The sequence below is a fragment of the Balaenoptera ricei genome, chromosome 9 (assembly GCF_028023285.1).
Source record: "Balaenoptera ricei isolate mBalRic1 chromosome 9, mBalRic1.hap2, whole genome shotgun sequence".
Taxonomy (NCBI): Eukaryota; Metazoa; Chordata; class Mammalia; order Artiodactyla; family Balaenopteridae; genus Balaenoptera; species Balaenoptera ricei.
In genome coordinates, this window is record NC_082647.1 from 51,623,090 (window position 1) to 51,647,599 (window position 24,510).

General features: G+C 37.7%; 1 protein-coding gene and 1 long non-coding RNA gene across 2 annotated transcripts in view; one reads left to right on the forward strand and one right to left on the reverse strand.

Annotated features, from left to right (window-relative positions):
* The window catches only part of LOC132371490 (uncharacterized), a 95,481-nt gene that overhangs the window by 53,753 nt on the left and 17,218 nt on the right, over positions 1-24,510 (reverse strand). The gene's annotated exons all lie outside the window — the stretch shown is intronic.
* Positions 1-24,510, forward strand: part of SPMIP4 (sperm microtubule inner protein 4) — a 37,331-nt gene that overhangs the window by 11,431 nt on the left and 1,390 nt on the right. The window contains exons 3-8 of the mRNA XM_059932751.1: positions 4,002-4,073; positions 6,791-6,820; positions 12,548-12,729; positions 15,053-15,141; positions 21,788-21,962; positions 22,248-22,339. Of these exons, the coding sequence (XP_059788734.1) occupies positions 4,002-4,073; positions 6,791-6,820; positions 12,548-12,729; positions 15,053-15,141; positions 21,788-21,962; positions 22,248-22,339 (640 nt within the window). The remainder of the gene's footprint in view (positions 1-4,001; positions 4,074-6,790; positions 6,821-12,547; positions 12,730-15,052; positions 15,142-21,787; positions 21,963-22,247; positions 22,340-24,510) is intronic.

Below are 24,510 nucleotides of genomic sequence, written 5' to 3' on the forward strand. Positions count from 1 at the left end.
GATTCTTAACCACTGCACCACCAGGGAAGTTCCTTTTTTTAATTAAATTTTAATTGTACAACTTATTCATTTGTCTGCATTAGGATTTTTAGTTGCAAATAACAGAATCCATTCTGGCTCATTTAAGAAGAGGTTATTAGAGGATAATAGGTTAACTCACAAAACTGTAGGAGAGCTAGAGAAATAGGCTAATTGCTAAGCTTCCAGAAATAATAGCCAGACTCATTCCCAGGACTGGCCTCATCCAGGGAAGTGCCTCTGCTAAAAGTGGACACCTCTGATTCTACCTTATGAGCAATATGGATGTCCCACTTGAAGCCTGTGTTCTGAGGCTACTCACATTCAAAGTCTAGTGCAGATGTGGATGACAGCAGAACTTAGGGTATACATTTGCACCCTGGTTGCTAGGGAGGCTGGGAAGTGGATTTTCTGGATGCTACCTAGGGAAGTGGGGTGTTCAAAATGTGGGAAACTAGCAAAATGTACAGAGGATATGGTAAGGATGTTAGATAGCCATCAGTGCCAGCTGACTGTCACTTTAAACAACAGCAGCAACAACAGTAACGTGCTTTTCTATTGAACAAGTGGTCCATGGACCAGCAGCATTAGCATCACCTAGGAAATGGTGAATGCAAAATCTAGGACCCCACCCCAGGTTTACTGAAACAGAATATGCATTTTAATAAAATCCCTCAGGTAATTCTAACGTGCAGCGAAGTTTGAGAATTGCTGCTCCAGTGTAAGAAAATGCAACATTTTTCATACAAATGAAAATGCACTCACCTCCCCAAAAGGGGAGATCCAAAGTCTCATCAGTTCCTGCATCCAGCTCCAAGTCCAGGATCACTTGGTGATGGTCACTCCTCTCTATTTCAGTCATAATATTGTCCTGATAGTCAGTCCACATTTAGGCATTAAATAAAGTAAACCATCGCCAACACATCCTATATGAAATAATAAGGAAAAGGGAGAGGAAATAAAGAAAAGTTTTATATATATATATATGTATATACATATATATATATATGTATACAGGACATAGAAAGGAAGGAAATATGGGAAGTGACTGCAGTCTACAGCTGGTCATGAGGCTATTATTGGTGTTATAATTTCCTTCCTCCACTACCCATTTCAAGTTCCCTTGCCCTTAGCTGGTAGGCATTCATTACCTTGTGGGGCAGCCCCAAATTTGTTCCTGAGAGATCTAAGCTCTTAGTGGTTCTGCCTGTGTGCAGTAATAGAATACTACAGTATTCTATTAATTTTATGCCACTGGAAGTTATGCTAGGAGGTGTCCAAAAGATGCTTTAGGTTCTAGAAATACTCCTTTCCCCCAGCATGGTATAGCAGCAATCCTCTTACCCTTGATATTTAGGATCAATCATCCCAGCCTACTTGGAATAATTCTTTCTTGGCTGTTTTCTCCAGAATCATAAGGAGCCCCAGATTACGACCTCATCAGTTCAGCTTCCAGTTCAATGGGACCATTGTTGTGTCGTCTGATGGAAGCATTTCTCCCTTGACCTCTAAACCAGCAAAGCTCAAGGTGGCTGGGGAGGAAGTAAAGATTTCCTCGAGTGTAATAATAAGAGTGAGAGGCATCACTCCCAGTTACCCCCATTGCTTTTTAGACCATGCATTCTGGCTATGGGGGAAACTATTTATTGGTCACCGCTTCACAGCATGTGCCACACTCCAGGATAACATTCAGCCATAGCTGAATTGTCAGTAGGCTATGCTACCATTCTGTAAATATGACAAGGCCAGTGAACCCTTAAATTCAACCACTGCCTTATTTTTTTTGGTGATAAATTGAGTTCCTTAGTCAAGAGTAATATTGTTTAAGATGGCATGCAGTGAATAAGGCATTCAGTTACAGTCCACTGATGATGTAACTGGCAGAAGTGAAGTGAGGAGGAAAGGGAAATCCATAATTAGAAGTGTCCTGTGAGGATAAATCATCTTTCAAGATGGAAGGGGTTCAATGTAATCAGCCTCCCACCAGCTGGCTGACCAGTACACCCAGAGAGATTTTTCTCTATGAATTACTTAGGGTTGGTAACTTCTGCTGGTAAACTCACATGTGGCCAGGTCAGTTTTGATGAGGTCATGTTGCTGAGTCCATAAATAAGAACTTCTGCCCCTGCCCCCATGATAATTTAGTTTATGAAGCCACTGAGCAAGCACCAGGGTGACTGGAGAAAGCCTGGCTGATGCCCACAGACTTGATCATATTATCCACCTAATTACAAACATCCTCAATGTGGGGTTCTGTTGCTGAGCGTTCTCGTGGGGTATGAATAACCCTCATACTTTAGGGCCAATCTCAAAGGCTGAGAAAGCAAGTTTTTTGGAATCTACATTGGGTAGACGAGATGCAGTGTGGGTGTTCAAAAGATATTGAGCAGCGAGGAACAGTTCAGCACTACAATATATATTAAAACATCACAAGCACCAAGAGTGAAGGCTAATGTAAACTATGGACTTCAGGTGATAATGATGTGTCAGTGGAGGTTCATCAGTCCTAGCAAAGGTACCACTCTGGTGGGAGATGTTGATAATGGGGGAGGCTAAGCATGTGCAGGGTAAAGGGTGTTTGGGAATCTCTCTACCTTCCTCTCAACTTTGTTGTGAACCTAAAACTGCAATCTAAAGATTGTAAATACAATCTATCTCATTCTTTTTAATTTCTCACAGTGTTCCACATTATAGATGCATCAGATTATTTAGCCATTCTTGTATTTTCTTTTTCTTTTTTTCTTTTGTATTAACTGAATGTAATAAATATCTTTGTACAGGCCTCCTTGAGTTCAATACACAAATGAATGTTTCTCTAGGGAAAATCCTAAGTCGAAGTTATGGGTCACAATATATGAATATTTTTAATTTTAGTAGATATAGCCCAAATACTTTATATTCTCATGGTAGTATCTAAAAGTATCCATTTCACCATACTATTGGCCAATTGTATTATATTATCAAACTGTATAATTTTTGCCTATCTAATGAATAAAAATGTTATCATGGTTATCAGAATGCATTTCTATGATTAGGTTAAGTACTTTTTTTCTTACGTTTATGTTTTCTTATGTATGACCGTTTATATTTCCTTTTCTGTTCTTATTCTTTGCCCATTTTTATTCTTTGTCTTTTAGTTATAGATTCTTATTGGTTCTTTATGTTCTGAATATTAATCCCTTATGTATCTTTATTGTAAACATTTCTTCCAATCTTTGTTTTATTTGAGCTTTTTTATGCTGTCTTGTCTTGAGAAGTTTTTCACTTGATGTTATCAAACTTCCTTTTGATTTTTGACTTTTTTTAAATCTTGTTTAAAATGTTTTCCCTACCACCAAGAAAAAAACATATTCTTGTATATTTTCTTTTAATATTTGTATGCTTTTCCCTAATTCTTTAGATTTTTAATCCATCTGAAATTATCTCTGTGAGTAATATGAAATAAAAATCTTTTTTTCCAAATGGCTAGTGAATTTTTCCTGCATTATCTATTTATTTTTTTATAAAGAGATTTCTTATTTTGATTAATTAATTAATTTATTTATTTTTGGCTGTGTTGGGTCTTCCTTTCTGTGCGAGGGCTTTCTCTAGTTGTGGCAAGCGGGAGCCACTCTTCATCGCGGTGCGCGGGCCTCTCACTGTCGCGGCCTCTCTTGTTGCGGAGCACAGGCTCCAGACGCGCAGGCTCAGTAGTTGTGGCTCACGGGCCCAGTTGCTCCGCGGCATGTGGGATCTTCCCAGACCAGGGCTCAAACCCGTGTCCCCTGCGTTGGCAGGCAGATTCTCAACCACTGCGCCACCAGGGAAGCCCCTGCATTGTTTATTGAAAAGTAAACTCTTTCCACTGATTTAAAATGCCTCCTGTTCATATACTGAATTACCATATATACATGGTTGTATTAGTCTATTTTTATCTTTTACTATCTCACCATTACACTGTGTTATTAAAAAGATGTTCAATTTAATCTTTTCTTTCTTTTCAGAAAGCTTCCTCTTGAACAATTTTATTATTTGTCACAGAACAAAAAAAGTGACGTCTATGGAAATGATTCTTTGTAAGTTTGAGGTTTCTTTTCCTTATATGAGATCAAATAACATTTTCAAGTGGAAATGAGTTACATGCAAAATAAAAAAGCTCCTAAGTGGGAACTTATAGAAAAACAAGTGTTCCTTTTTTTTCAATAGAGATAATTGAATATAGAAACCAAGACCAAAACAACAAAAATAAAACAAATAGACTAAAATCCACTAACAGTTTGTTGCATTTAAGCAAAGAAAAAAGTAGGAAATATGGAATAGTAATGTTTGAAAAGATTCATACAGATCATCTTGGCCCATTTCCCTGCCTTTGACCTAGTTATTCAATCTAATAAGAATCTGTTACGTTTCTTAAAACGTTCATAGAAAAAGCCCCAGTGCCCTCAACAAAATTTTTAATCAGAATTTTATGAGAGAGGTTTGTTATGACAATCTACAAATAACTCTTAATAAAATTACTCCCTAAGTCTCTTTTTTGGATAAGGAATACTTAATTTACCCTTTGTTTCGAGGAATTATTTTCTACTATATTGTTTTTTGCTCTTTGAAATAGTTTGTTGTATATATTACAAAGGCATACTTTTAAATTTTCAGATAAAAAAACACCAACAGCACTGAAGTAAAAATGAAAACATTAGTTTTTACCTTTGTTAGAATTGTTAGGAATCTGTTTGTAGGTAAGAAGTTAATATAGAGTTCAGCCACAAGAGGGAGCCAAAAAGACATGAAATTTGTGGTTGCTGGGCCTTGTATATCCCTTTGGGATTAGTAAACTGAAAAGCATTAGAGTGGCAGTAAAATCATGGATAGGTTCAGGTCAAGGAATTGCTGTCTCTGAGCATTTTTTATTTTCATTTTATCCTTTCAAACTTTGAATTTTTTTTTTTTTTTTTAAGGATTGCTTTTTTTTTTTTTTTAAACTGAATTGCAGAGCATAAATTCGATTGTTTTATAGTTACTTTATTTATTTATTTATTTATTTTTGGTTGTGTCGGGTCTTCGGTTCGTGCGATGGCTTTCTCTAGTTGTGGCAAGCGGGGGCCACCCTTCATCGCGGTGCGGAGACCGCTCTTCATCGCGGTGCGCGGGCCTCTCACTATCGCGGCCCCTCCCGTTGCGGGGCACAGGCTCCAGACGCGCAGGCTCAGCAGTTGTGGCTCACAGGCCCAGCCGCTCCATGGCATGTGGGATCTTCCCAGACCAGGGCTCGAACTCGTGCCCCCTGCATTAGCATGCAGATTCTCAACCACTGCGCCACCAGGGAAGCCCCCAAACTTTGAATTTTTAAGAAAGCTTTTCTTTTTTAATTTTTATTCTTATTTTTCCATTTTTAAAAATTATAGTTCATTTACAATGTTGTATTAGTTTCAAGTGTACAGCAAAGTGATTCAGTTATACATATATATATGTGTATATATGTATAATTTTATCCATGTTGAATCAAGTCAATTTTAGGCATGTACTTGTCAATATCAGCTAAATTTGTCACATGAGAAAAAATTTAGATGCTGATTTAATGTTTCATATATAATAGCCAATCTGGTAACTCTAGATCTCATAGATTCTTATAGTCATTGCTTCCCATTCCCCTACTCAACCAGAAATATAACTGGAAAACATGCTTTTTTTTTTTTTAGTTCCAACAAACTTAGAGTCCAAATAAAGAAAGATATAAACCTTTTAAGGTTCACATGAATTGTCTGTTTATAATATATTATGGATTAATAAAATTACATGGCTTATGTACCACTTTCTAAACAGAGAAACATATAAAAAAGCAAACAGGGCTTCCCTAGTGGCGCAGTGGTTAAGAATCTGCCTGCCAATGCAGGGGACACGGGTTCGAGCCCTGGTCTGGGAAGATCCCACATGCCGCAGAGCAACTAAGCCCGTGAGCCACAACTACTGAGCCTGCGCTCCGCAACGGGAGAGGCCGCGACAGTGAGAGGCCCGCGCACCGCGATGAAGAGCGGCCCCCGCTCGCCGCAACTGGAGAAAGCCCTCGCACAGAAACGAAGACCTAACACAGCCAAAAATAAATAAATAAATAAATAAATAAATAAATAAATAAATAAAAAAGCAAACAGTATATTCAATTTTACTGCCTTTACTATTAACTGATAACAGTCAGTTCATTTTTCATAACTGAAATATTTCAGAAATATTTGCATAGGCTGAAACTAATTGCTGAAATCCATTGAAAGCAGATGACAATCCTTCTCTAGTGTGGACTTTGTCCCTGGGCTGCATTGTTATTTCTTGGCATGTAGGGCTCAGAGTAATTAGTAAGTACACAACCTTCGAATGAAGTGATTCAGAAAAGGCATGCCTCTCGGAACTTGTTAATTTTTGTTCTAGCCTCTCTGCAACTGGGCAACATTTACTATCATGAGAGATGAGCAATCCTGGGCAAAGGGACAAAGCACACACCGTACTTATATATTTTCTCCAACCAGGCCACACTCAGATCACTTTAGGTCGTGTAATTGTACCCCAGGCATGGTGTCAGGCTACCTCAGAACACTTAATGGTGCTCTGCCTATGAGAGTGAACGTCAGTAAGAACCAGAGCTCTATTATCATTAGAAGAAGTTAGAAATGCAAAATCATTATCTTAAAGACACTGTAGTTTGCAAATGGGATACATCTTTATTCTTAAGCAAGTTTCTAACAGGAATGTAAGCTTTAAAAAGTCCTTAATATAAATTAGGGTTTGTTTCCTGTTTTTATTCTAGGATGCCCACACCATCTAATTCAACAGTAGGGTAAGTAGACAACTATATTTTCCTTCCCTGTTATAATCAAGAAAAAAATATTGGCCATCTGTATATCTCAGACAGTGTGAGGACAAGTGAGCCTTTTCACAGAAGTTTTTTTTTTTTTTAAACAAGCAGGAGAAGAGGCTGGTACAAGTCCAAAGTAACAGTATTACTGATTTCCCCCAATTATATTCCCTGCTAATCTTTTTTTTAATAAACTTTTAAATTTAGTACTATTTTCGATTTACACAATTACTGGGAAAATAGTACAGAGTTCCTATTTACCTCATATCCAGTTACCCCTATTATTAACATCTTACATTAGTATGGTACCTTTGTCACATTAATGAGCCAGTACTCATGCATTAGTATTATTCAGATTTCCTCAGGTTTTCCCTAATATCCTTTTTCTGTTCTGGGATCCCATCCAGGACACCACATTACATTTAGTAGTCATGTCTCCTTAGGCTCCTTTTGGCTGTGACAGTTTATCAGACTTTCCTTTCCTTTTTTTTTTTTTTTTTTTTTAATGACCTCAATAGTCTGAGGATTATCTGTCAGATATTTTGTAGAATGTCCCCCAATTAGGATTTGTCTGGTGTTTTTCTCATGATTAGACTGGAGTAGTGTGTTTGGGGGATGAAGACCACAGAGGTCAACTACCATTTTCATCACATCCTATCAAAAGTATACATGCTATCAACATAACATCACTGTTGACACTAACCTTGATTACCTAGCCGAGGTAGTGTTTACCAGTTTCCCCCAGTGTGCAGTTAACCTTTTTTTCTCCTTTATCCATTCTGTACTCTTTAGAAGAAAGTCACTGTGTGCAGCCCACACTTAAAAGTCTGGGATTATACTCCACCTTCTTGAGGGCAGAGTACCAACATAAATTATTTGGTATTCTTTTGTAAGGGAAATGTGTGTGTTCTCCCTCATTTATTTATTTAATCACTTATTTATATCAGTATGGACTCATGGATTTTATTTTGTACTTTGACACTTTAGTAGTAGTCCTGTACTACTTTGTTAATTTTGTCACTCAAATTGGCCACTGAGAGCTCTTTCAGTTGGCTCCTATATCCACACCCCTATCATTGTGGGGTTTTGGGTATAAGGGATTATTTTTGGTTTTTTGTTTGTTTGTTTTTGAGTACTTCATCACTTATCACTGTGGGGTTTTTTTCTTTCTTTCTTTCTTTTTTCCTTTTAGCACTTCCTTACTTTCTGGCACTACAAGATGCTCCAGGCTCATCTTATATATGTCCTGCCCCAGCCCTAGAACCAGCCATTTCTCCAAGGAGCGCAGCTCCTTCCACTGGAGAATGGTATGAGAATCCACAATCTGAGTACTAGGTGTGCCTGATACTACTGGAGTCCCTGTCAATCTTAACCAGAAATACTAAGCTGGCATTTAAAAACTGTGTTTCAATTAAAGCAAAGATCTGCTCAAAAGGCTATTAAAATTAAAGTCTAGGTTGTTTGGGGTTCTTTTTTAAAAAGCAACTATGTGAAGACCTTTGTTTTGGACTTTTCAAATTCTCTTTGTAGAGACATGAAAAGTAAAGCCCTTTTTGTTGTTTCTTTTTTTTTTCTCGGATCACATTTCTGCTTGTAGCCTGATAAGTTCCAAAGTCTCTTCCTTTGACCTCAAGTCCTCAAACATCCCCTTGGAAGAGCTGCGTAAGATTTTGATAAAAATCTTGGTAGACCTGCTCAACAGGGAAGATTGAGTTCAGAGACAGCCCATGCCTCTAACTGAATGATTCAAAGAGAAACTGAATTCCTTTTAAATGTGTATGTAGTTAAGTGAGTGTTTGATATTTTGCCTTTTCCTTATTATTTCTTCTCTATTTAGGGACTCAAAATGAAAAGTAATATGTATAAATCATTTAATACAACAGGAATATAATATAATTATTTTCTACACAGTCTTAATTTAAAGGAATAAATATACATTCTGGTCATTGTACTCAAAACTTGAATGGGTTACAACTTGAAAATTTAGTTGAAGGTATAATTTGCAATTTTTTTAACAAACAAAAATAACCTTTGCAATATATACAGGATATTAAATTAAATTTCATAATGTAATAGACACAAGACACGCGGAGTCCATAGCTTTCAGGTCTTAAAAGTAAAAAACATTTTCCTAAATCATTACCAGCTATAACTTAATGCTATTTGCTAGGAAATATACATTTCTAGAATCTGAGGGGAAAAATATTTTGGCCTCACTCCCAAGTGATAAGAATTAATTGGGGCCTCTCCCTACCTTCCTAACTCCCACCTTTACCCCTTCTACACAAAGTGAAAATCCAGGACACAGACAAAACCAGAAGATCCCAAGAACTACCGATATACATTTTGCAGATTTACTTCCTATCAAGGGGACCAATCCCCAGAAAGAAATAGCTTATCGAATCCTCATGGTTCTTTTTTTGTGATTTAACATGCTCTTGGCCTTTAGAACTTATTTTCTAAATTAACAAGTTAATCTCTACTTTTTGGTGTCTCTGTAACAAAAACAAGATATAATGGAAACAAGTGTAATGGCTTTTGTTCAGGAAGTTCTTACCAACATCAAATTAGTAAAACATGGGGTCACCTTGCCCTGGACTCTGGCCTGGGGCTAAATGCATATCAGCAGGTTATTCTCTGTAGATAAAGCAGTTAGCACAGGGCCTGGCACATAAGTACTTTATTAGCATCATAGTTACTGTTGTAGTTAACATTTAAAGGCAATGTCCTCTGAGTATAATTCCTGCCCATGCAGCAGTTACAATGTCTGAGGACCTTCCCAGATTACCTACTGAGATATTTTCTAGGGACAGTGGGCAGACATGACCATTTGGTGAAGTACTCATACCACATTTCCTTAAACCGCATCAAGCCCATGGGAAAAGGTATCAGAAGTTCAAAATTTAATCCCACTGATTTCACATAACTACTGATTCTTACACCTTAGCTCAACCTGGCACATACTGGGAAGAACCCAAGAGAATCAAAATGAATTTTCTGCCCAGAAAAAGTTAATTAGCACTAAGACAATCTTCGCATTCGATTTACTCCATTAGCCATTCTTTCTAGTGTGTTTTATGACTCAGTGTCTCCTGGCTATTGGACAACATTGGAAGCCCAGCCTTTCTCATTCATTCCTCACCGTCCCTAGGGTTTCTTTCTTCCCTGCTTCCTGACTGCTCTACCTGAAGGTGAATGAGGCAAGCCTCCAAGGCTTTGCACGTGCAAGACCTCCCTTAGAAGATGGGTTTTACTAGACCACAGGAAACTCCGTCCTTTCCTGACTCAAGTAGACTGGACACTCTCCATGAGCACAGACATGTTCGTTCCTGCTTTATTCACACAAACAGTTTGTTCAAACTATAAAAATGCTCACTTATTTTCAAACAGATTGTTAAGAGGAAATAATTTCCTCTCACAAAGGGGGGTTAGTTCACCATAGAATCCATTGAATTGGACACTGGAAATATTTATTTAGAACAAATGAAAATCATTGTGTAGCATATAAAATGAAGTACAGCCAGTATTGCTTCAATGAAAGAGCAGTCACTACACCAGTGTTTTCATGACTCCCGGGGACATCAGTCAGTTGGAATTCAGGAATGCCCTGATTCTGTGTTCTCCTGTCATCACAGAATTGACAACCTTATATTCAATACCTTGTACCAAGCTGTCTAGTACTTGATGTGGCACTTTTTAAGCAAAGTAAATAAACTGGAAAAGTGTTTAGTGACTAGTGGTAAAATAATGCTATACCCAATTCAAAAATGTGTTCAAGTGACAAGAGCAAGAAAACCGAATCACTTTACACAAAAACAAAAAGAGCTGACTGGCCTCAGAAATGACTTTTGCCTGGAGTCCAGGCTTTTTCTCTTACAAATCAATCTTAACTTCTTGTGGCGTCTGTAAGAGACCAGGAACTTGCTAAGAATCTTGAACTGCGAGGTATTTCAGAGAGCCCACCAAGATGCTAAGGCTGCTAAATTCAGTACCGATTTGCATCAGCGTCATGAGAACACATGGCCAAACCAACCAAAAATGACTGGGATTGAAAAATATCATATGATGGAAAAGCAATGAGACATTTAAAAATATGTTTCTTATAGAAATTATTCTCATTATTTCATAGTCACACCATCCATAGTGACTTGTAGAAGCTATTATATAAACTCTGCCAATACTTAGATGGGTAATAGTGAAAGAAAAATTTCTGTAACAAGACCCTAACATGAACATTTACGGCATAACCTGTACATTTATTTTGGCCTGGTAAATACAGACATTACACAGCTTTCCCATAGCTTCTGTGGGCTCTTATTGTGAGCACTAGGAATGCAGTTCATCTTTGAAACCCTTTCTCTAGCTCTTCTCCTTTAAGAGCCTGGAGCACCTGTACTCCTGGTGTGTGTTTCCTGTTCACTGCTTGCATGTGCTCTGTTGGAAGTCTGAATTCTCTCTGGTTGTATTTGCTGGGGGAAAAAAAACACACAGAAATTTACTGTCTCACAGTTCTGGAGGCTAGAAATTCAAGATGAAGGTTTCAGCCAAGTTGGTTCGTTCTGAGAGCTGTGAGACACCCTGTTTCATGCCTCTCCCCTGACCTCTAGCAGTTTGCTGGTAATCTTGGGTGTTCCTTGGCTCACAGATGCATCACCCTGATCTACCTTCATCTTCACATGGCATTCTCCCTGTGTGCATGTCTGTGTCCAAATTTCTCTTTCTTATAAGGATACCAGTCATATTGGATTAGGGGTTCACCTTATTCCAGTATGACCTCATACTAACTAATTACATCTGCAATCACCCTCTTTCCACATAAGGTCACATTTTGAGGTACTGTATGTTACAACTTCAACATATACATTTTTTTGGTGGAGGGACATAATTCACCCACTAACACTGGTCTTGGATTTTTTACTTTATTTTCTAATTATATATAACATTTCTCTATTCCATGGACTTCCTAATCTTGATTCTCTTCTAACTTAGACAGCTCTCACACAGTTTTTTTTTAAACCTCTCCTAGTTCTTTTTAAGAACTCTGCTAGTTCTTCAAATGATAGGACAATTGTATCCCCATGGCCTTTTTAAATCGTTGGGGTTTTTTTCCTTTCAGTATATGAGCTATTTTTGGCTTTTTGACTTCTAAACAGTACTTACTGTGTACACTGTGTACATAAACAGGTGGCATATTTTGTTGACTGAGTGCTTAAAGAAACAGATGGCCTGGTTGAAAGTTTAGTCCAAGATGGTAAGGGATCATTTTGCACACTGAAATTGAATGCCTAACAGGATTCCATAAAATAAAGTACCGGGATCCTCTAAAAACAAGGGGCAGGAATGGAAAGCAACTAGAAATTCTTCCTGTAATGTTCCAAAAACTACAAAATTCATATATCTTCCACTTCATATTTTTATATCAGTTGCAAAAGTTATGCAATGATAAAGAATTCAGTATGATTTATTTTAAAAATAAAACTTATTTTTTATTTATCTAGAAAAATTAAGAAAATTTCATATGTTTTATGGTATATATTCCACCAGAATGCTAATTCCATGAGTATAGGGACTTTGACTCACTGTCATATCTCAGGGATTAGAACAATACCTGCCACAAAGAAAGGGTCCCAATAAATATTTGATGATTAAGTTGTTTCAATTGTACTTCTTTGTATTCTGTTTTGTTTTGTTGGCTCAACTAAATCTCAGAGAAATCTGCTGCCCGTACCCGCCTGAACACCTCTACCACACACATAGCTCTAGCGGAGCCACGTTCCCGATGTCTCCATCACCTGAGAGTCTCTACACTGGCGTTAAAGCCCAAAGCCAACAGCCACTTCCTCCCACTGTGCCAGCAAGGCCTTATGGTGCAGCAGTTTTGAAGACAAGAGGTAAAATGTGATTTGAAATCAGAACAGCATTAATTCTTTTTATATTTGGAGTTTATTCAATAATAAAATTAAAGAAAGGACCCCGTCACAGACCAATGAAATCAGATTCTCTGCAGATGCCCTTTTCTTCTTTAGACAGAGCTTCCCATGATAGAACCAGAAACCAAATGTTGTAGAATTAGTTGTTTTTATTCTACTTGTATTTTCAATTCTTATTTCCTTACCATTCTCTCTATGGTTTAGCTTTTAAAAATTCCATCCTAGCTCAAGTGATCAGCACAAAGGTCAATGTTTGGTTCAGAGCATCAGAGTCTAGACATGGGTGTAGCTGTTGTGATAAAACTGAAAAGATCATCATTGAAATAAGACTCAGGAAGTAATGAGAACAATTTGATCAATTCCTCTTAACACCTTGGAGTGTCTTTTCGTGGATGCGAACCTTGGGGTCTTCCCAGGTATGTTTCATTAGAGAGGATGGTAAGCTCATACACTAGCCATCAATTCCATCGCACACTAGACACCTCAAAACAGAGAAGAAACCAATGGAGAAAGACAAGACACTAGAGGGAAGATAACTGAAGGTGACAGAAGAGGTACATGGTAGACAGAGATAAATATTTGTTGAATGAATTTAGGCTGTGAGGCAGGTTAGACACAAGAACTGTGCTATATAATGCAGCTCCTCTGTACATGAATATTTGAACCCAAATATAGAAACACAGTAATGCCATCATCAATATCAACATAAGCATCCTATTAGGAGGCAATAACTTTTGAGAGATACTATGGTGGAGTGTTTAAGAGCATGGACTAGGGAGTCCAACTGCATGGGTAGCATTCTGGCTCTGCCACTTACTCACCATGGACCATGGGAAAGTTCCTTAACTTCTCCGCCTCTACTTCCCAATCTGTAAAATGGGAATATTTGTACCTACTTCACAGATAACAGAGATTAAGTGTTAGCAGCTACTATTTTTATTATATACTCTGTTACCATATAATGATTCTGTATGTGTGCAGCATGCTGAACCTTTCCATTGATAAAAGGTAGTGAAAGCTGTATCAAATATATGTATATATAGATACATACATATATAGGTATGACACTAAATGATACATACATATATATACATGTATGTATATATGTATAGGATGTATACAAGATAGGATATCTAAGCAGTTGAAATTTTTATGATCTTATTAGGTAAATCATCAAAGTAAACTAATATTTTTCAAGCCCTAAATTAGATAATTTCTGAAATTACATGAAGTGCATACAGTTAGGAAGAAATCACAGAAATGTGTGTTGAGTTTATAAAAACACTTTTCAGTGCAGTTGTAGACCAGGGACTGAAGAAGTAAGTTACCACCTTAATCTTCTGTTTCAGGCAACTACCTGTCCTTGACCAGTTAGTCACCTTCAGGGGATTTTAAAAAGATGAGTATATTCTAATAAGCCTTATAAAGGAGCTTTCCAGGAACTAGTACAACATTGAGTTTTCTACTCTTCCACTTCTTTTAACTCTTTATTAGAAATAAGTAGCATACAGGTTAACAGTGCAGGCTGTAGAATCAGATTGCCTGAGTTTGAATTATTCCACTTATTAGTTGTGTGACCTTGGGAAAATTGCTTATTTTCTTTGTGCCTCAGTTTCCTCATTTGTTAAGTGGAAATAATGTACCTTCCTCATAGTAATGTTACAAAAAATGCATGTGATGATATATATAAAGCACTTACTACAATACTGGCTCATAGTAAATGTTCAATAAATGCCAACCTTTGTTCTTATTACATATGGGGATGGGTGTTCAGAGCATACTTTAATGTGGAACTTATCATAGCACCAGAGGAAGCCAGGCTGTGTTTGGTAAAGTTTATCCAACTACCACCAATACCTAAAAAGCTGTATTCTTTAAATGTTCTTTTTCAATACCTTTTTGGTAAGCAAGTACTAACTCTGTATCTTGATATTTAAACAGAGAAAACCCCAAACAGGTAGTAGTATAGAAATATATTTGCTGAGCCTTCAGAGACCAGAAAGAGGATCTAGGAACATTTATAACTTACCTAAGAATTCCTTTCATTAACAAGAAAGGTGCAGTACTGGTGCCCCCTAGGTCTGCTGAAGGCACTGGGGTTAGAGACTCATTCTCACTCTGTGTGGCCCACACGCTGCTCATTAAGGGCAAGAATTCAAACAAAGCTATAACTTTATAGCTAAAGTGTGTACCCAAATTCCTCTCTACCTCCTATTGTCTTGTTTTTATTTATTGCACTCATAAATCCCATTAATTAGAAGACTGCTTTTCCAGAAAATTTCAGGTAATCCTTACAGATACGAACTGCTTGATTTTCCCATGGATTCAAAGAAGAAAGCCTTGGCTTGGCCAGGTCAGGGTGTATATTATGACGTAAGTATCTTTTAAAATGTGTGTTTAAAATGTAAAGTAAAATGTTTTTACTTTATATGTTTATAAAAATCCAAAAGATAGATTGCTTTTATTTTCTATCCGGATGGAAAATTTGAGATTTTTGACCATGAATCACATTTTTTTGTTTTCTTAGCTGATTTCATATACTTTTGGCTTTATGTTACATTTCCATAGGTACAAAAAGTTCCCTCCAAAAGAAGGTAGGGGAGGACTGTAGATCACTCACTGTTTCCCCCAACTCTATTCTTATGATTCATAATATATCTAACTCCAAATATGAACAGAGTAAATGGGAAGTTTACAGAAAGATCTGCAGTTTACTGTCCCAACTATTACATTTGTGCAGAATCAAAAATAAAACAATAGCCACCATTTAGTAAGAAATTGCTACACACTAACTCCTTTATATATAGTGTATCATTCAGTGCTTACAATACCCTCAAAAGGTTAATATCATCATTCCCATTTTATAGATGAGGCTTAGGGAGTTTGTGACTATCTCACAATCACAGAACTCAGGCTCATGAGACTCTAGTCTCTGTTCTTAACCTCTGTACCATGAATCTACATAGTAAAAGGAGAACATTTTTAAATCATGAAGGAAAATATCTATACATTTGAAAATAATAGTAGCTGACATTCACTGGCCAGTTAGTTTGTGAGAGGCAGTGCCAAGTGTTTTCCATATATTATTTCCTTGCATCTAACAATCTATGAGGTAGGCAAGAAATAATGATGGAAGGCTGGAAACACTTGAATTTTTCTTGGAAAGACCACTGTGGCAAGTCACAGTATGGTGGTAATTTCAATGTCACTCAGTCATCTATGAAGTAAGCAATTTCCTGTTTGTTTTTTATAAAGTTATATGTCAAGAAAAATCCTTTAAAAATCATCTATTCGACTGGATCTCTTTCATTCTTTCAAGCAAAATCTATATCCAAGCAACCCAGAAATAAGAGAAGTTATTCTTCCAATTCCCCTCATTTCTACCTGATTATTAGAATGCTGCTGTCCTCATGTCACCCCCCTTGGCAATTCTGATTAGCTCCCCTTTACCTAAGTGTGAATCCCAGTGCTTTTACTGGGCTACGAAAAACCTTCGGTTCTGGCCTTCCTTCCTCTCTTCCTTCCTACAGCCTGGCTCTGCTCGCTGGTCCCTGACCAGGTTCATGGCCACTTCCTGTTCCTAGAATGCTGTCTTCTCCGGCCCATCTGCCTATCTCAGACTTGCTCTTTCTTCAAGACTCAGCTCAACCCTCATTGTTTCTGTTGCACAGCAGAAAGTGAACCAAATTAGGAGGCCTGTGTTCTAGTTCCTGCTGTATCTGCCATTTGTTCTCTAAGTGGTATTAGACATATTGTTTCTCTTCTCTGAGCTTTAATAAGATGTATCTGTATCATTTCAGTAAGATCTGTCCTACAAACTTCACAGGATAAGAGGATCATAGGAAAGATAGGAAAGCACCCTGGAAAACAGAGAGTGCTATCATTTATAAAGCATTGTTGCTCCAACAGAAGTGATTTCTCTCTTCTGCCTCTACAACACTTATAACCAGTAACTTTTCACGTGTATTTTATATCTCCTGACCTAAATTACAAGCTCTTTGAAAACAGAATATAATATGCATATTCCCCACAATACTTTGTATGTAAATATTTGACTGATTTATTTGACCCTTCTTCTAATGATTAATCCCACTTTTTTTTTAAATTTATTTATTTATTTATTTATTTATTTTTGGCTGTGTTGGGTCTTCGTTTCTGTGCGAGGGCTTTCTCTAGTTGTGGCAAGCGGGGGCCACTCTTCATCGCGGTGCGCGGGCCTCTCACTATCGTGGCCTCTCCTGTTGCGGAGCACAGGCTCCAGACGCGCAGGCTCAGTAGTTGTGGCTCACGGGCCTAGTTGCTCCGCGGCATGTGGGATCTTCCCAGACCAGGGCTCGAACCCGTGTCCCCTGCATTAGCAGGCAGATTCTCAACCACTGCGCCACCAGGGAAGCCCTCCCACTTTTTTAATCTATTCTAACTGATCTTAATTTTCAAACTTTCAGTCATTCCTCTGGCTCATCCTTAATCCTAATCAAGTTTTGTACTTCCCTGGAAAAAGAAATAAAAATAAAATTGATACTGAGCTGGAAGGGAGTACCTATTAACTCATCATGGCTCTAAAACTTATCAGCTGTATAACCCTGGATAATATACTTAACCCTTCCATACCTCAGTTTCCTCACAGATAAAACAGGAATAATAATAAAATCTACTGATAGGGCTGTCTTGAAAATGAAATGCATGTAAAAGCACTCAGTACCATATTAGCACATAGTAGGCACATACTAAATGATAGCAGCTCTAAGTATTTTTATTCCAATGATTGTAACACTTTGTTGACCTATGACATTAAGAAATGGGTAGTCTTGGAAAAGAGAATATTCTAAATAAAAGGGTTTAACCTTTTAAAAATTAAGGGCTGGGGCTTCATTTTGACAGAGTATTTTAAATGTCATTTTGCCCTCATCCTTTTACATTACATGTATGTGAAGCCTGTGCTTCTCATTGGCCTGGCCCAGTTTTCCCCACCAGTCATCACTGATCACTGCGCTCACCAGTCTAACCTGCGCCTCTCCTGCTACCACTCTCTTCCCCTGGCCATCTCTTCCCATTGGCCATTTCCAGCCATTACGAAGCCAATCAGAACATTCCTTTTCCTTTTATAATTGGCAAACAAAGAGGTGATAATATTTGACTCTTCTGTGCTGTTTTTGGTCATTACTTGCTCAAGTGGCCAAAGACTCCCGTCCTCTCTATTTCTCAAGAAATTAAGCATCTGGTCTTAGTTTTGCAATATGAAAATATTCTTTAGGATGAAATCTACCTTGTAATCATTTTTTGAGTAAGATGAGATATAATCTCAGAGGGCAAGTGCCATAAATCTCCCTAATCTTGGACTATTTGAAATATTTTAACCATTTTCTAAGTCTAATTGAGTCTACTACCAATTTTCCTTAACTCTAAGTATTTGGAAAGATCTTTGGCTTCCCTTGGAAAGAGCATTCACTTGTGTCACCCTTACAAAGGAGTGTGGTTTTCCTTCTTAAACCAGCTGCCATCTTCCAATCTAAAGTGTCTTTCCTCCTCATAGAGATACATTCCTCACTCCTAGGACGATTCCGTCTCTCCACAATAGCGCCCATAATCCACACTCATCCTCAAATACCAATAATGAATTGGGCAAGCACACAGGCACCTCCTTTAGGAACATGTCATCTTATCAAATAACTGGTTGCCCACAGTACACCTCTCCATCGCCACCCTCCCACCTGCTCGTCCCCAACAACAACCAGCGTATCCGGAAGAGGAAACAAATGAGCACACTCTTCCCTGCCATGCATGCTCCCTATCCACTGTCTTACCGCCTTTGCTTTTCCTCCATTCTGTCCCAGGCAGCCTTCCTCCCACTGTACATCCTCTAATGCCTTTAACTCTCTCTCTTCCAAAGTCCTAACTAGATACCAAAGAAACATATCTCTGCCAGTCTCTTACTTGCTCTCCCTCCTCTACTCATTTCATATGCAAATGACAAAGTTCCTAATCATGACTTCTTAATGTGAAAATGGTGCTGATACAATACAATTAAGTGAAATATGATCCAATAAAGACTCAATAAGTGTCCCCAATGCTAACGTCTCTCCAAAGGGCAAAGTGGTCTCCACAATAAACCTTTTCTTGCTCCCCATTAAACCTTATTAAGCCCCATCACTCAAGACTAAAACAAAACACTACATTTAATTTTTTGTTTTATTTAACACGTTATAGCTGTATTAATTTATGTTATTTTATGGCAATTTATGAAGTTTTGGTGCCTAGCCCAGGGCCCTCAAAAGCTTGCACATAGTTTTGCATGTATTAGGTGTTCAGTAAATGTTTATTAAATAATTTATGAGTTACACAGATTTTATGGGCTATGCTAGGAATGTAACAACCATTTATATAGCACTACTCCTCTGAGAATGTATTCAAAATTCAAAACAACTAACATCACTCCTTTGTAGACTAGAATGTCTGCTGAGATACTAACATCTCAAGAATCGGAATTCCTTCCTGCTTTGTACTTACCTTGCATATCAGATACTAACCTTACCCTGTGAATAGTATATTTAACCAATGAATACCTATTGAGTGGATGATCACCAGCAGCCCCTCTTCTCACTGTCCTCTCAGTATAACATTACCTTAACATACTGAAAATTGACCAGCTCTCCACTCTCAAATATTTCCTGGCTCTTCCCAAGACACCTTAGGCTACGATAAAATTTCACATTCCCTATTTTCTTCCTCTGTGCCTTCGACTGCGTATCAGTAGATCACCACTGTTAGTTAGACCAGATTAAGACACAAAATTAATCCAGCCCCTCAGAACAATATTTGAAAAAAGTCCTTTTTATTTCTAAGTAAGCTGGCTTTGCAAATCATGATAAAGATAAGGAAAATAAAGAGGGCTTTCTTTACCCCTGAGTAAGCAGGCCACATATTTATGAAGGGTTTATAGAGGTGGTTATTTAATACTTTTTGAGACAGTTTTTTACCAAGTGCCTTTTATCATGACTACTCTATGTATGTAAAATGGGGTTCCCTCCAACCTCACAGGGTTGCTATAAGCAGCAGCCTCCTTAGGCCCAGGAACTTAAGAAGGCCCCATGCTGTATAAGTCACAGCTCTGGGCTTCCTCTGTGCCCTCCCTATTGGGCAGGAAGTTTATGGGGACAAGAGGATATGTCCATATGGAGCCCATGCTCCCCAGTCTCCTGCCCCGGACTGATGTTGGACTGCAGATTCCCTGACAAATGGCTTTGAACCCAGTTTCAGGGCCTTCACGGGATCTCTTCCTCAGGTCCATTCTCGTTGACAATGCTGCCAAGCTAGTATATACCTCCAGGCCAAACGGGTGGCCAAGAGACGGCTGTTTGCTGGAAGCAGAGGTAATAGGTATATGGAGCTTGAACTTGAGGGGTAGGGTACCCTCATGTACAAGGCACCTCATAGTTTGGGATGGAACTGGGGGTAGGAAGAAAGCAGTAAGGGGTGCTGAGGCCAGGGGCCAGTGGTTGGCTCTTCCTTTTTCTTTTTTTTGGCTGCGTTGGGTCTTCGTTGCTTGCACGCGGGCTTTCTCTAGTTGCAGCAAGCGGGGGCTACTCTTTGTTGCAGTGCGCAGGCTTCTCATTGCAGTGGCTTCTCTTGTTGCGGAGCATGGGCTCTAGGCACGCGGGCTTCAGTAGTTGTGGCACACGGGCTTAGTTGTTCCATGGCATGTGGGATCTTCCTGGACCAGGGCTCAAACCCGTGTCCCCTGCATTGGCAGGCGGATTCTTAACCACTGCACCACCAGGGAAGCCCGTGGTTGGCTCTTTCTGAACCACCATGTCCCAGTGCAGAACTCAGGATAGTCTAAGAAGACTAAATTTGAACCTGGTCTTCCAGGTTGTTATGAAGGTATTTTGTCAAGGTAGGAGAATGAAACATATTTACTTAACAGTTTATCTGCTTGATTTATAAATTGAACTATTTAGACTAATGGAATATGGGCTCTCATTGTACTAAAGCCCCAGGACCTGCAAATGTTAAGGGTAGGCCTGACTGTGAGGACAACAAGTTCAGAAGGTTCAAGAAATATTCATTCCATACTTTCTACCACCATCCATACCTCTGCTCTTACTGTTCCTTTGGCCTCCCCATTTCTGCATGCCATTCAAGGCCTACTTTCTGTGGTATAACCTAACATGGCCTCTTCTCTCCTTGCACCCTCTGTGCTCCCAGCTCCACTTCCCTGTTCAGTTGGAATCAATCTCTCCCTCCTCTGATCTTCCAGATTATTTTGTCTTAACCTCTCTTATAGCAAAGAGTTACTTTTCATCTTATAGTCATTTGCGTTCACACCTCATCGCCTCTTCTAGCCAATACACTCCTAGATGGCAAGATTTGTTTCTGATCCATCCTTGTTTCTGCCACTACCTTACACATGTAGGTGGTCAGTAAATATTTACTGAGAATCATCAATCTGAGAAAAAGGGAATTTCTAAGAAACTAAAAAGAAAGACTACAATGAAACTCATTCATTCACTTTTATGCTCATACCTCCTTTTGAAAATACAAAACAAACTATTTGTAAAGCAGTTATGTCTACAGAATGAAATTTTTTATTTGAATTTGAGTGACTTAACCTTCGTCAGAAATCCATAAAAGATATCATATGGTGTCATTTCAGGCAGGGAAGGAGAAGTGGGAGGCACACAATTTTGGCTAAGCTGAGCCAAAGGAGTACCTCAGAGACCTTTATATCTCTAATAAAATTTCACTGGAGGTAGAGGATTTCCAGCGACATTTCTCCAAAGTATATTTTCAGACTCCCTGCTAAAGCAAAAGACTTTTAGAAAAGACCTCCTTTGATAAAATATTGTGTTTAACTCTAAATACGGTTACAGTTGCAGAATATTAGTAATTAATGAAGGAAAAAGTAGTATCTGACTTCAGCCTGAAATTTCCTTTGCCCTCTTTCCTGCTGAGACAGTGAATTAGCCCTCATTTTACTAGATGACATCAACAGCAATGATCTTTTATATTCATATTCTAGCTTCCTAAATGTGTTGAGAAAAACAAGCCAGTATTCTACCCAAAACCACCTAAAACCTTCGCTCCTAACACTTCTTTAAATTTGTGGGACCCTATTAACTCTCTAAAAGAAGCCAACATACAAAGAAATCTTGAGAGGTCCCACTGGATCACTTCATACAATCATGATTTTACAGGTATGAGTTCACTTTAATATGAGTAAAAAGAACAAAATTGGAATTTTGACTAGAGCTGTTACAGCTTTTATCTTCTACTATTTCCCCCTGTTTCTTAATCTAAGTACTAATAGAAAGAAGGTGGGTGGTAAGTTCCTCGTAGCGGGTAATTGGGAGGTTAAGTTGGTTTTCATTTTATCGGTTCTAATTATAAAGGGGAACAGGTAAGTTTTTCTATAAAAGGTCTAAATTTAAGTACCATTCTTCACTTACTCTAACAAAATAATGTGTGATGTTTCCATTAAGGTCTGGGGCCCATGAATCCCCTTGAACTGGATGATTACCATGAAAAGGAGGTAGCAGAGTTAACTGGACAGATAGGATTTGACCCAGAGCCTGTAAGTAATTGCAGTCAACTCTCAGTTATTTAGGGGGAAAGTATCCAGGTATTGAGGTCCTTCTTGCTTTGCCCACTTCTTATTTGCTTCCTGAGTATTGGTGACCAAGCCAGCAAAGGGAAAATTTAACTCAATTCAGAAGTTAATTCTGAATTGATTCAAACTTCACTATTTTGAAGAACAAGCAAGGTTTCTTTTCTTCATCACAGTGCTGGTTTTGTTTTTTGTTTGTTTTGTTTTTTTACAGATTTTCTACTATGCTACTGTTGCTAAAATTTACAAAGGAATTGGTTTATGAAACTTTACCTAGTAATGTAATGTGATTCTTAATAAATTCTGTGAATCTTTGCATATTTTATATCTTGCACATTATCACTGCTTTTGAAGAGATAAAGGCTTCTTCCTGATATCCACAATAATTGAGTTGGCTGAATTACAATCAAAAGCCAATAAATTCTCTGCAAATATCAAGAGATTTCTTACTAGATTATGTGAAATGGCCTGAAAGAAATGATCAAGCCCTTTAGTGATAGAAGTTATAATCTCTTGGCTTAATTATGTAAATGAAAAAAATGACCTAATAGTATTTATGTTGTTTTATTTGGGACCTAAATATTATCCTCTAAAACTCAGTTTTTTAAACAAGATTAATATTTTCAAAGATGTAGATTGTGTAAAGATACCTAAAAAACAACTATAAGGTATTTCAATATGAACTCTTCTTAGACTGAACACATTTATTTTACGTTAGCTTCAGTATTTCCCAAGGCGATATAAATCGTTAACACCAAGGGTAGTTCCACAGACTGTGCTTTATCATTCACTAAAGGGTTTTTAATTTTCTTTATTTTTCACTTGCAACAAGCAGTCTCTAAGGCTAGAAAAGACTATACGTATGCTCTAACATTGTCAGGTGTGTTCAGCAACTGTCCAGATTTCCACAAATTTGATCCTGTAGAGTCCACCCCTCAGGAAGCAGCTTTGTCATTTTTACAAGGAAATACATGTACAGTTATACAAAGGATGCTTGTCAAGTATGTTATATGCAAAATTACCATGCAAGTAAATCAACACCTAAATTTTTATCAATAACAAGATAAAATATGCCTAAAATAGTTGCACGTTTAAAAGAAAGTTTCAGTGAATCTTGCTGGTTTCTAATTAAAACATAAATAATGGACCCTGGGAAGGCATGTTTTCATGGTAATAAATATGTGTATGAAATATTTTGTTGTAGTAGAATACAATAAAGGTACTAAAGACTGCTTCTTGCATACAGGGATACTATCAAAGTAGGATATGATATAGTATATACTTTTTTGTTTGTGACAGATTTAACAATGCATTCCAAAGAGCTAGAATTCTTTTCTTTTTTTCAAAGTATCTACTCAAACCTGATTAGCTAAAAGATATAAAAAATTTGTTGATAACCGTATGGAAACTCCTCCAACTATGAACAGATTAGGTTCCAAAAGGATGTTCCTAAATCCATTTTATTTTCTAAGTCCAACCTAGAGTTATTATTTTCTCACCATTCTTATTTTTATTATCTTTGCTATCAATTCCATCACTGTCATACATCCATTCTTTTTTTTTCTTAAACATATTATAAAAATGTTCAAACATACAGAAAAGTCTAAATAATTTTACAGTTAAGACCTATATACCCATCATCTAGATTCTACCATTAGCATTTTACTATACTTATTTTATCACATACTTACCCATCTCTCTATCACGCCAAAGACCCATAAAAACACTTTATTTTTTCTGCCTTTCAGTGTAAATGGCAGACACTCGTATACTTGAACCCTAAACATTCAGTATGCAAATCATTAATCAGAGTTCAGTTAGTCTTTTAAGGTGAAATATACATTCAATACAATTGTACAAATCTTAACATTCAATGAGTTTTGACAAATGCATACACTTTTGTAACCCGAACCCCTATCAATATATTGAACGTTACCATCATCCCAGAAAGTTCCCTCATGCCCCTTCCAAGTCAACTCTTCCCTCTTCCTCCTCCCCCCGCCCACAGACATATATCTATTAATAGCTCTTTAAATACACTCACTCCTTTTGCAGTTACCAGACATGATTGAGTTCAAAATATTTATAAAACATCTCAAAAAGAAGCCCAGATAGGACAAACCCCCCTCAGACCAGTG